The sequence below is a fragment of the Echeneis naucrates genome, chromosome 12 (assembly GCF_900963305.1).
Source record: "Echeneis naucrates chromosome 12, fEcheNa1.1, whole genome shotgun sequence".
NCBI classification, from domain to species: domain Eukaryota; kingdom Metazoa; phylum Chordata; class Actinopteri; order Carangiformes; family Echeneidae; genus Echeneis; species Echeneis naucrates.
In genome coordinates, this window is record NC_042522.1 from 1437965 (window position 1) to 1451766 (window position 13802).

At 42.5% G+C, this 13802-nt stretch overlaps 1 protein-coding gene across 3 annotated transcripts in view; it reads right to left on the reverse strand.

The window, feature by feature from the left end:
* mbd2 (methyl-CpG binding domain protein 2) overlaps positions 1-10947 on the reverse strand; it is a 30362-nt gene extending 19415 nt beyond the window's left edge. For all 3 annotated transcript variants that reach the window (XM_029515121.1, XM_029515120.1, XM_029515119.1), the window contains exons 1-3: positions 10487-10947; positions 6912-7071; positions 118-258 (exon numbers count right to left, since the gene is read on the reverse strand). In XM_029515121.1, coding sequence (XP_029370981.1) covers positions 118-258; positions 6912-7071; positions 10487-10599 — 414 coding nt within the window. In that variant the 5' untranslated portion in view covers positions 10600-10947. The remainder of the gene's footprint in view (positions 1-117; positions 259-6911; positions 7072-10486) is intronic.
* Between the last annotated feature and the right edge of the window lie 2855 nt (positions 10948-13802).

Here is a 13802-nt window from a genome sequence, read left to right on the forward strand (position 1 = left end):
AAGTCACCATTTGCTGTGTAACAGCCTGAGTTTATACTAAGGAATTACCATGGCAACACCCATAATGTTTGTGGTTTTGTGTGTGTGTGTGTGTCTGTTTATGCATGTGCCTCTCACCTGTCTGGGCTGCTCCGTTGCTCTCTGCAGGTCTGTCTTCACTTTGTTGCCGGGATGGCTTGTAACTTTAGTAACAGGTTGTTTGAAGATGGACGCTGTCTGTCTGATTGGCAGAGCTGTGTTAAGATCTGGTTTTCCTCCCTGGAAGACAAAGAGAGTTCACAACATTTTTCTTTGCTTTCAAATTTCCTCCCTTGTTTTGTCGCTTCTTCACCCCTTCTTTTCCCTTCCTCTTATATTCCTTCTTTCCCTGTTCTTTACTTCCTTCATTTCTTTCCTTGTTCCATTCCTCCTTCATGCTCTATTTCACCTTCCAAAACAGAGTGATAATGGACTGCAAACTTGCGTTCGTATATGTGTGCTAGTTGATCTAAAGGGTTAATTCTTAGTTGAGGTTTTTACAGACAACAGGAAGTATGTGTGTTTGCGTGTGTATATGTGTGTGTGTTCATACATCAAAGCAATGATGTGTGAAGAACAGCAGCACAATTAAAATTGCAAGTTGTATCAATACAGAACGTGAGCAGTTTCTCCTTTCAAACTCATGGGGGCCAGGCCACGCTCGCCATAAAAACTACACAAGAATGCATGAGTCAAAAAAAGTTCAGTGTTTCTACCAGATCAGGCCTCAAAGAGAGGAGAACATGTATGCATACAAGCACACACAGGAGGTTTATGTGGGGTTTTTGTCTCTGACTGCTGCTATTGGTAAATAATCATTAATGACAGACATTTACCGCTGCCGAGGTCTAAGCCATGCAACCTTTGTATAAGACACTGAGCCCCAATGCAAACATCCAGCATGCAGAGGGCTTTGTCTGTTCAGGTAGAAAACTACTACTCCCTTAGGCAACTAGCCACTCCAGCACTCCAGCTTCAGGGTGCTGGTGTTATCTCTCTTACTCTATCATGACTCACCGAGACACTGACAGAGAAGGTCCATAGAGGGTCCCAAAAACATTTTGGCTACCAGGAACTAATGGGTAAATGCAAGCCCTGGTTTACTTCCTGTTCCCCAGAGGCGGAACCTGTATACTTTAATGATCCTATGATCTTTCTTTCATCTACCTCTATTGTGTGTGTGTGTGTGTGTGTGTGTGTGTGTGTGTGTGTGAGTGTGTGTGAGTGTGTGTGTGAGTGTTTGTGTGTTTGTGTGCTTTTCTGTGTGTACAGGAGGGTGTTATCTCTGGTAGAAAGACTACAGAGTACGGACAAAGCAACACATACACATATGCATACGTTTACATGAGGCATGCAAGCAGACATACTTATCCCAATAAACATCAGTCTGATCTGTGTGGGAGGAGCTTATTATGGGAGCCTGAGTGAAAGTGCAGCTTGAACCATGGCAACAGAAAATCCTTGTTACAGTCAGACTAAAACGATATAAATGGATGGCTCAAACACAGATCTGGGGCCTCATTTATAAAGCTGTGCGTAGGATCGTACATAAGCCCAAAAGCCAAAATTTGCATACGCCAGAGAATATTCAGATTTCCAAAATCCTGCATCCACACACTTAAAGCAAACTTTCCTTTATAAATCACAGACTGACTACAAGTATGCGCACCTGTATCGGCTTCATTCCATGCCCTGTAGATGCCCATTTTGACCATAAATGGTCAATGCGAAGCACCTCCTGCATATAAAATAAGACTCAGATACAAGTGTTATGTCTTGTTGGAAATGATGACAGATGCAGGAAGAAAAGGTAAAAAAAAAAAAAGAAATTTTTCTGAGGCGGAAGTGGAGACACTTGTCGGTGAGGTGGAGGCCCAAAAAGCCGTCCTGTTTGGAGGTCACAGCACTGGAATCACAAACCAAAGGAAGCAAAGTGAATGACAACAGGTTGCTGCAGCTATGAGCACCATTAGAAGACCCTGACACACAAATTAGACCAGATCAAAATATTCACCAAAGAACAATGACACAGTGGCATCAAAATGAGACATGTCCAAGTGAAAACACTGAGAGGACTCAGACTAATAAAAACTACCAGGGGGCACACACAAACAGTATTAAAAAGTCTTGTTCTGTCATTCACCTACACATCACTCTCCTCCTCCATAATCAATGTTTCTCAGATGACCTGCTGAACTGTCAATCTGTTGCATGAAGAGCTGTGTTAGGTCAGAGTCAATTCAAGAAAGGGACAAGACAAAATGCTCCTCTGTTCCACAGACATAGGAGGGTCCTTTCAACACAGCCCTCCCGCAATTGGGATTTGGCACCATATAAATACATTTGACTTTGTTTTTGATTTTATGTGACCAGAATACCACCAACTGTAAGTCCAGGTGCTATTGGTTACTGTATGACATGTGACCCAGGTCTACAAAAACCTCTGTGTGTTTCTCTGTGTCTTCTTCTGAGGCTCTCGCTTAATTTGTGCCGACTTGGGCCCCTCTCTCTTGGTTCCTGGATCCTCTCTTGGCTTGAATCCTATGAGACCTCTCTTGGATTAGCTCCCCGACTCAGAGGTTGGCCCTGACCTCCTTTGCAACTCTTCACTCTTCGGGATTAACCCTCCCCCATTTTTACTTTGGCACCTCAGAACTATTCAGCTGGCTTGAACAAAAAACTACATAAGACATGTGGCCCCAGCAGCCATCTTGTTTAGTTTCATTGTCTCACTGTCACACACACACACAAACACACTCAGAGTTTCTCACCTACATCCGTTAGCCAACTGGGGAGACCTAAACCACCCCTCAGGATCCAGGCCAGCTGACTCTCTTGTGTCACCTCAAAGTACAGTTGGAAATGGAAGAGCACGTAGAGCGATTGTCCAGGTCTCAAACTTACTTCAAATCATCAGAGCACGAGCAATCATGCCGGACCACAGAGTTGGAAACAGTAGGGGAAAAACTTTAGACCCTTCGGTCAAAATATTGCACAGTCCAGCCAGAGCATGAGACCCTGTGGTCAAAATATGATGCACTGAGGTCAGAACATGACAGCCTGCGGTCAACATATGACGGTCTGCGTTCAAAACATGAAGCCCTGCAGGCAGAACATGAAGCCTGGTGGCAAAAGATAGCCCTGGAATAGGATTAACCGGAAGCTCAGTGAAGTATAGAGATGGGATTACTCACTCTGGACAGCACTAGAAGTGGCCCATCCTGGTGTGTGGCTTTCCCACCCAGGTGACACTATTATGTGCTGCTGGGGGAACTCGAAATGAACAGGGAAAGGGGGACTGTCCCACAACAGGAGCTGGGACTAACGACAGCACTACCAGATTCAGATCCATACTACTCCCAGTCCTCAGGTTTGCACCTGATGACAATAGACTCCTATGTAGCGCTAGGAGATCCCTGACCTGGCCTTTGAAGGAGGTGAGGTACCCACGAGCTACCTTGGGTCAGACAAGGCAGGCACATGCCTTCTCGGCACTAAGACCGGCCCGGGCAGGAGAACAGATGGGGCACTGCATCCACCTGGGCAGCCATAAAATAGGGGAAAACCCCACCTCTACCAAGAACCAAGAAAGGTAAGTAAACAGGACCAGAGGACACAAAGACCTTTGATGCACTGAAGTGGACCGCATTAGCCCTCGGCAAACCAATTCAGGTTGAGCCATGTAGCGTAAGTCTTACTAGCCACTAAGGATGCAACAATACTCAATATTTCATTGAACCATTCAATACGCCCTGTTCAGTTCAATACACAAAGGCAAACAATGGTATTTCGGTCCCAATCCCAACATACATGTGACATGCTTTCTTATGCCCAAGACAGGCTATGTGTGTATTGCGTAGACAGCCTTCACCCTTATCTTGAACCTCGACCAAGATGTCGCCAGGACATCCTGACTCTCATATTGACGCATGAACAGAGACAAGGTCTTTGGACCCTGTCCTTCTCCTACAATGACGAGTGAACGGGAAAATACCATCCTCTTACAAGTCTGTGGTGTGGAATCATTTTGAATTTAGCGTTGACTACAATGACAAACAAGAGCACGGTGTGCAAGCATTGCTTTGCAGTTGTTGAACTATTTTGAATTGATGCTGGAACTTAATGTCATTTTCACATTTGTTGATTGTTGATTATTTGTAGCAGTTAAGTAGTTTCTAATTACGGTGGCTACAATGTTTGCTGTTTATTTTTAATTGGATACTGCTCTGTTTTTTATGGAAGGGTGTTACATTTTTAGAATAAAGTGAATTGACTACATCTGTGCTTGCTTTTGATTATTTTTACATGCAATATATTGCCTTTTCTATAGTGTAGTTTTATATAAAGATATTGAAACCGTACCGTTACCGTGGCCCAAAAACCCTGATGCATACTGAACCGTGGGAAAACAGTTGCATTCCTACCAGCTACAGTCAGAATCAGTCCCACATCACCTCTTGGGTGTGGGTAGACATCACCTTCTACCCATCTAAGAGATGACTGTTGTACATCCCATCCACGTGTGCAGTCTGGACAATGAGCCTTTGCTGATTGGCCAGGTCCCCTTAGACCAGGTGGCCACCCCTCATTGATTGCAGCAAGGGGTTCATTTGGGCCCAGGTGGCAGAGCCCGAACGTTTCCTACGGGCCAAGTTGCTGCTATTCAGGGACCTCAAGAGTCACAGCCCAAGCTCCTGCCCTTCCTTGAACCATGTTCCAGATGTTTCAATCCTAGCAACCCTCTTCAGGACCACAGCTCATTTCTTTGCTAGCTGAAGATAGAGAATCCTTCTCTTTACTGCCCCTATTTGTACCTCAATGGCCATCTGGTCACTGAGGTAAGCATGGTGCTTTGGTTGGAGAAATTGACCATCAGCCGCAAACTATACGAGGAGTTGTGCCGGCGATCTTTCCCTTTGGGTCAACCTGTTCAGCCACCGTGTTCCCTTCAGAAGGCATTGTAGGGGAAAGACAAGGTCTAGAGGCCTTGTCTCTGTTCGTGCGTCAATATGAGAATAAGGTCATCAGGACCTGTTCTGGTGCCTAAAAAGTCAAAACAATAAGTAGAAGACATCTAGGTACCAGGAAAGATAACTACACCACACACAGACACATAGTGCTGCACAGTCACTATGGTTGAAGTTCAAGATAAGGGTGAAGGCTATCCACACAACACACAAGTAACCTGTCTTAGGTATAAGAAGCATGTCACATGTCACTTTCTGGTGGTTCTGTCTCTGACTACTTTGTTAGTAGGGCTGATGTGAATAAAGAGATTCTCCATATGACACCTGTGTCAGGACAAGCTGATTTCATCTTTTCCACCTCAACAGCATTGGATGTATGTCGCTTGGAGACCAGAGAAAAGACCAGAGTAGCACAACCCCTCACAGATCTCCTACATTAGGACGAACCCTTTCAATGGAGTCAACCCCAGACCCAATTATTTAGACAAATGAAGGAAAAACTTTCCTCGGGCCCCTGCTTGGCTTATCCAGACCATGACAAACCGTTTGACTTGCCCATTGTCTATTGTGCTCTGGCACAAAAGCAATCAACTTCTATAACTATGAGAAAGCACTCCTCGCCACTGTGCGGTCGGTGGAACACCTCTGCAACTACATAAGTGGCCAGTAAGTGGTCACTGAGACCTGATACCAGCCAGTTATCTTCCTGAACAGCCAGAAACTTCAAGAGGGCCAGGTTTCAAATGTGGCATTGCCTAGCCGAGTCCCTACGTGGATGGGTGCTCATTCCATCATGATAAACAAGTGAGGACCAGGGTCTGTATCTTTTGGGTGGGTGTTGAAAATCAGAAGTCAACCTACTACAAGCTAAGGTCTCAAAATAGCCAATATGCGTAGGTGGCAGCCATGTTGATCGTCCTTCAGCAGGCGTCCCATTTCACACAGCTGGTAATATGCTCATACTCCAACTTGTGTGCCTAGGACATAACCAGATGACGCTGATCTGGTTGTGATGCAAGACCAAGACCTGGTGATCACACACCCCAGGGGAAAAAGAGGATTAAGAAGTCTTGATTGGGTTTTGCCCCCACAGGGGAAAATGTAGGGACTCCCAAGAAGTATTTCCCCAGCTGGTCAAGGCCTTTTGAGATAGTGGGGAAGCTTGCTCCTGTAGCATATTGTATCAGGATTACCAAACCAAGCAAAAACCGATCCAACAAATGGGTCCACGCTAACCAGATCACACTGTAAAAGCCCCCCAATATCTGTCTGCTCCCCCAGCAGACAGATATTGGGGGTTCCCCTGAAAACCGAGAATGTTAACACCAAAGTGCTGCATGCATAATACATGCACACACTAACACAAACCCGTACCAATCAGCTCCTGAGATAAAGATATTTTACCACACAGCTCACTTGGATCGTGGGCATCCTCCTCATCCTTCAAGCCAGCGGTACCCGAGTGAGAGTCAAATCTGTACATCTCTCTCTGCTCTCTCTCCTTTGATCCTTCTTATTTTTCTCTTCCGTTTTCTTTTCTCAGGGAGTGGAACATAATTGGACCATAATTTCACCTGTTAAAAGGTGCGCACTGATTGGTTTTACTGAGCTGGCATCTAATCCAGCGTGGTGGAATGGAGCAGGTCCACATCTACAGGTGTTACCAAGGGCATTGATTCCCCACAGTGTTACACTCCCCTATTTCTCTCACCTCCTCTATTTCCTTCCTCTCTTGCATTCCCGAAACAGATATGTGGTTGAAGATGAATGAATGAATGAATTCACCTGGCCAATTATAGCTTTCTCTTTGTGAGCAAAAACTTCCCGGTGCATTTGGTAAATTATTACACAATAGATGTGATAATCTGATAATCCAATAATAAATAATAGGACCCCTGCCCAACAGATGTGATCTGTCTGACTTACTTTGGCCAAGCTGAGTGGGTCGTGTCGAAGCCTCTGTTTGTTTTTCTGCAGTTTTCCAGGCATCATCTTTCCCGTCCGGAAATCAAAACATCCAAGATCCACTGTGTTACCGAGGTAACGGGACAACTGTGGCTTACTCCTGAACTTCTTCCCTGTAGGACTGAAGGAAGGAAGGACGAGAAGACAGTGAGACAAATATATTTTGGTAAATTGTGGCTTCGGCAAAACCATGCACATCATGTAATTGCCAGGGAGATAAACACATCTTACCAGACCAGAAGTTAATGTGAGACCAAAATCAGACCACTTGACCTTGGAGTTGTATTATTATGAATGGTAATCAGGTGGCAATGGTGATGTCACCCATTTGTTGCCTCCAATTTATGACTTGGTCGTTGGCCATCTTAGAAACCATATTTGGAGAATAAGGTGGAGCTGAGGAGGAGTGAGGGCTCGATCTGACCTGCTCTGCGCTCTACCTTTATTGTCAGGCATGTCGCCATGTGTGGTACAGTCTGTAAGTCACACAATAGCCACGCACTAATACATATGAGACATTTGAAAAAATTTAAAACCAAGTTGTATTGAAAAAGACTAGGGACATTAGACCACAAACTCATTAGGCAAACATTTACTGACCTAATAAATCAAGTGAGAAACAGGGCCATTTTCCTATAGACCTCCACAGAATCTGACTTCTCCATTAGAGTCGCCCCTCTCTGTGTTTTCATGTTGCCATCCCTGATGGTGGAAGGAATCACCACCACCAAGAGGAGCTGGGGCAACAGCTGGAGGCAACAGGCCTTTCACAAGCCACTTCCTGCACTTGGGTTGATGTGGTAGTCAAAAAAAAATAAATCCAAAAACCTACTAGTGTAACATTGCCCCCTCACACTTTATCTTCACTACCAAGCTAGTGCCGAATACCTACATGCATGAACAATTGGCAGTGGATGTAATCAAGAATCACATCTGTTAGAATTTTAATTTCAAAATAATAATTTTTTTCACAAAAGAAACAGCAGTACTTCCTGTCAGTGCAACAGAAAATCAGTCAGCTATGACATCACAGCTGACACTCGCAGCAACTGTCAGACATTTCCGCATTCACTGCTCTGCACACCCACATATACCTACTGCAATACTTTTATCAGTTTATCAAGTCCATAACCTGAACCTAAGTCTGATTTTAACCAAACTGCAACACCAAGCCTGAAACCTTAAGCAATGGAAGACAGAGTAGTCCTCACAAAGACACAAGAACAAAAGAAGTCAGAGTAATTTAGTTGTGTTCTACATCTTGGTCAGCAACAACGTTGCATGATTGTACGGCTTTGAAAGGAGACAATGTTTTTGATGAACAGCATTTGTTAAAAAAAATGGAGGCAGCAGCAGACACCTCAGCGGGGTGTTGCTGCTGTTCCAGTAAGTCTGCCTGCTGACCGGTTTCCTTACTGGAAGTGATGAGTCATATTACAAAGCAAACTGAAAGTAAAGCAAAGTCTCAGCTCTGAACTGCTGATCTGTTCTTCTCCTTCATTTTTCAGGGTCCAGGATAAGAGCAGGACTCTCTGACTCTGAGCTGGAGCCTCAATTGCTGATTAGCAAGAATGCAGCCTCTCCCATCAACACAGTACACTGAGTAAAGACATATAATCAGAACAAAAGGAAGTCTGATCTGCTGTTGGACTTACTCAAACTACTGCTGGACCAACTGGCTAAACTCTAATGTGAAAACTTAAAGCTGAACTGATGCAATAACCATGATCACCATTTTTTTATTTATCTCCACACTTATATAATAAACAGTGAGAGAGACGTGAAGCGGTGTTATTACAGAGAAAAACTCTGACTCACTATGTAAAACTAATACTTTAACTTTCATGAAGGAAAAAAACATAAAAAACAATAATAATATTAAGATTGTGTTGTGATTAATAGCTATTTCTGCACTGCATTTTCACTGGAACAACATTAAAATGATGATGAATGATGAAATAATAATGCTTTTTGTTCGGGTATGTACCAAACATGATTTGTAAGCTGGGGCATCTCTTTATGACACATTTCACCTTGATCAAAAAAACTGCAGCCCCTGAAATTCGTATATTGCACTTGGCTAAGCTGCAATTTAAATATTACCTCAGTTAATCATGTTGTTGTTCTGGAAATGTGTATATATCATGATTTATACTCACAAATGACAAGAAAGGAACACTGAATACTACATTTTGTGATGACATTGCCTTATTGTGGTCCTCACCATGAGTGACTTAGTGATTCAAATGACAGTCACTGAATTACTTTGTCAAAATATCTTTATTAGCTATTTCACAAGGTTTATTGATTTAATAATGTTATGCCAATGTCTTTTCTCTGGCAGATCATTGGTTGCTTCTCATTTTTGTTTGCCCAGATGTGGTATAAATCTTGTATGATGGCTGGTTACATGTGTATTTGTGACAGGTCTGCCTAAGCAGAGCAGTATTTGTCTGTATGTGTGTGGTGTAGGTGGGGCTGATCACCAACACATTGCTGCTGGCTCAGGACAGTACTGTTGCAGTCATTTGGTATTAATCCTCTGTGGCAAAATATCTCCAGGTGGTGCGATTGGAGTGGAGTGGTTGTGATCTTAGGCTGTAGCCTGTCAGTGTGTGTCACTGGTTCTTTTTACATTTCCTACTGAAGGCAGCCTACCAATCAAAATATAGATCACACACATGTGGAGGAAGGGCTTAGGTGCTTTATCAATGTCTTTTTGTCAATTTTGTCACTCCAGAAGTTGCAGCTGTTAGTTGCATAAACACATTAATAAATCCAGAGATTGGCCTTGTAGCTGATTGACACTTCGTAATGTGTTATTAGGTGTCTATAAATTTGTAAAAAAAAATGCTATTCAACAAATTTGTAGAGGAGCAATTTTTGATAAATTCTTATATATTTTGTTACGTTTGTTACTCTACAGCATCATGTGTTGTCCTGCCTATCTGAACACCATTATACACTCCTAAATTACTTGACTTTCATCAGAAGGTGATGGACAATACAGTGGGTGCGCACTGTCGATTCCATCTCAAGGTTGGGCTGCAGTTTAGGCACTGGGTGCGTCCTAGTTGTACGTTTTCTGTCAAATTTTAATCTAAAAACAAAAAAAGAGTTGGACTGCAGTGGAAAAACAAGCAGCGGTTGTTTAGAGTGGCCTTTACCATATCACAGATATAATATAGTTCAATTGCTCAGAGACATTTGCTTTAGAAGGATGTGTCACTCATTCATAAACAGAAATAAAAGCAGACCCAGGGTCAGTGTCCCTACAGGAAGAAGACTTCACTCAGGGTCCAGGTTGTCCTTACATCACTCAGTGACCCTGATGTTGCCCTGTCATGTTGACTCTGAAACTCTAGTGGACAGAAGCTACAATGTAACTTCTCTGAGTACAACTGATCACTTCACAAAATGTGAGCGGCATAACAGAACAGCGCTGGTGTCAGTCGGTCTGATGTGGCAATGATGCAGTCGATCGCCAGTTTCCAATGAGACCGATCGGTGACTGATCGATGAGTGTGACGGAGTACCTGTAGTAGTAGACATCGCTCTTCCCTGCGCTCAGTCCTGACTTCCTGATCACTTCTTCTTTCTTCCAGCCGGGTGGCAGAGCTGGACATTCCGTCCTCTTCCTCTCCATCATCACACACTTATCGATCCCACGATTAAGCCTCGATCAGAACAATCTATCACTCTGTAAACACGATCGAGACCTTTTGGACAAACAGCGTGGTGGTATAGCCTGCAAAGCAGCAGCCCGGGCGGACCGACGTCACGGATGTTACGTGAAAGGCGACTCTCCCTCCCTCCGCCCCGACTCTCCCTGACCGTGGAAGCAGTAGTCTGGGGAAAAATCAAATGTAAACAGAGTCACGGTTCAGACTGAGAGCTAAAACTGTCTACACGTCCGGTTTTAGTTAAGTTTTCCTCCAGAGGACCAAGAGTTCCTCTGACTTCAATCGAACTGAACTGAACTCAACCAACGGTAGGTTGTGACGTCTGATATAGCGCCCGCCCCCCCCCCCCACACTCACACGCTCACACACTCACTCACTCACACACTCACACACTCACACAAAAAAAAAAAAAAAAAAAAAAAACAAAACGCGCGCGCACACACATGCACACGCAAAGGTCGTCTGTAAGAGATGATGCCTCACTCTGTTAACTGATTCAGTACGTCGGAAATATGGAAGCCGAGGCAGCGTTTAAGAACGATTCTTGAAGTTTTAGGCTTTTCATGGTACCATAATATTTCAAATATAATTTTTTTAATTTTAAATTATTTGAATGCAAACAAAGTACTCAACAGATTAGCCAATACTGAGAGGTAAGAAAATATTTCTTAACTCCCCACATGGATATCCGCTTTGTTGTTTGTTTGCTTTATTTCTTCATTCATTCATTCATCTTCTACTGTTTTTCCGTTTCCGGGTCACGGGGGTGCTGGAGCCAGTCATTCTTCACACTGCCCAGGGTACACTCTGGACAGATCGTCAGTCCATCACAGGGCCAACACACAGACAGAGACCAACAACCACTCACACTCACACAATTTAGAGTCACCACTTGACCCAAACATGATGATGGTGGGAGGAAACCCACCCACACATTTGGAGAACATGCAACCACTATGCTGCCTTGCTGCCCTGTTTTATTCTTTGTTCATTTAAATATGAAATTAAATATAGTATTTTGGTTTAATTTTTAAAAATGATTTACACCTTTCTTGTGATTTCAAGGATTCAAGCAAAGCAAAGCAACTGTAACTGTGTATGTCAGACTAACCAAACTTTGGATCATGTAGTAAAACAGACTCAAGGTACCTAAAGAGTTTCAAGGATAGTGAGACATTACAGCAGGAGCAGGTGTGAAAATTTGTTCTCTCAGTTGTTGTGTTTCCATTAATGCTGATTGGAGCTGGCGCTGATGAATTCCTGTGATCTGATCAGGTCTGAATGCTGATTGTAACCTTTTCCATTTATTGCAAAAGCCCAATATTAGCAGGTCCAAGCAGGTTTTTTTTTTTTTATTTGTCCATTTGAAAAGGGTCTAAAGACTCGTCTCACTGAATATCACATGGTCAACCAGAAGGCTAAACCTTGGTAGAATTTAGACACCAACATTAGTAGATTTGTTAATGATAAGGTCATCAAATATTCTGGGTAGAAACAGCCATGTAAGGTAATACAACATAATAAGCCAGTGCTGGAATGAACAGTCCAATTTTTTTTTTTTTTTTTGCTTTGAAGACCAGACCTAAGCAGGTATATATAAAAGTATATTATATTTAGGACTCCTTTTAATAAGATTTTTGTTTCTAAAAGTGTAAAATGAAATATAAGTCAGCCAATCATGTTTTCCACCACTTGTCACAGCCAATGTTACATAGTTTGCAATCAAACTACATAAAAAATCCATGCTATACAATAGCATGAATTTTAGTATAACCCATAATATGAATTTGAATGCTTCATTATGTTTTAGTGATGTTATATGTCTTGGAATGATTAGCAGGAAGAAACTGGTTTTCTTTATTTTCTTTGAAGATGTTTCGCTGCTCATCCAAAAGGCTTCTTCAGTACTTCCTAAGAACTGATAAAAGCATCCAAGATTAAGATGACCTGGATCATTGAGAACCTTCACAGACACATGATGTTGTGTGTTTTTGTTTCTTTGCAGCTTCCAGAACCAGAGCTCCATTCTGGGTAGCAGATCTGGAGGATGATAATTCTCTCAAGACATGTTCATTGGCGAGACAACCATATCATGGTGCTATTTCATTTCATAATATGAAATTAACTTTTACCAACAACATAAAGAAACAGATTTGGTTAAATTAATTTAAGAGATCCAAACTTATAAAACAATTTTTTAGTTTAAGAAAACTATGGATCAAGATAAAACTGGTCTTATACAATTGGTTAAAAATGGACAGTAAAGCGGGCTGTACTCACAGATGGGATATTATATGTTTACCAATATTTTCTACAGTGTCATCAAACATAGTTTATTTAACCCACGTGAATCTTGAAAGAACCCACTGTGTGGCATTCTTGAAAATCTATAATACTTTTCAGGATCTGAAGACAATGGAAACTTTTTGATTGGATTATTATTGTCAACTTAAAGTCAGGATTCAGGAACATCCATCCATCCATCTTCTGCAGCTTTTTGGTTTCTGAGTCGTTAGGGGTACTGGAGCCAATCCCAGCTCACTCTGGGTGAGGGGTGGGGTACATTCTGAACAGGTCGCCAGTCCATCGTAGGGCTGGATTCAGGAAAACAGGATCAAAAATATTCTGTACGTGCACAATTCAAATATAAATATTTTCTATGAATGTGCAAACATGCCTTTCTTCAGTTTCTCGTGCAAGTTTTTGTACAGGTTTACAAATCCAAAGTAGTTTAAACATCAATTTTTTTTTGAGCCTCACGTTTCTGGTGTCTGCACTTGAAGACAGAGTTATCACTAGTGTTTTTTTTTCCTTCAGGCCTCTGCTTCAGTCCACCAGTGACATCACAAGCACTGGGTTAAAGAGGCCTGCTGCCACCATGAATCCTGGAAATACATTTGAAAGAACCGCAGATATGGTGATATCTGCCCTAGGATTTTCATATAGGTTATTTGAAATACCTCTGGAGCTTAAGCTCCAGACGATTCACAGTAAAATGAGCGGGCCTGAGCAGAATCAATCAATGACGATGACTGAACCATGCAGCCAGTTTGGAGCATATGTTTATGGTCCCTTAATATATCTTTGCATGATCTTGACTTCCTCTGACATTGTTAAAACCTTAACATTAACGTTTCATGCCATTCTCGCTAGGAATATTAGTGATTCA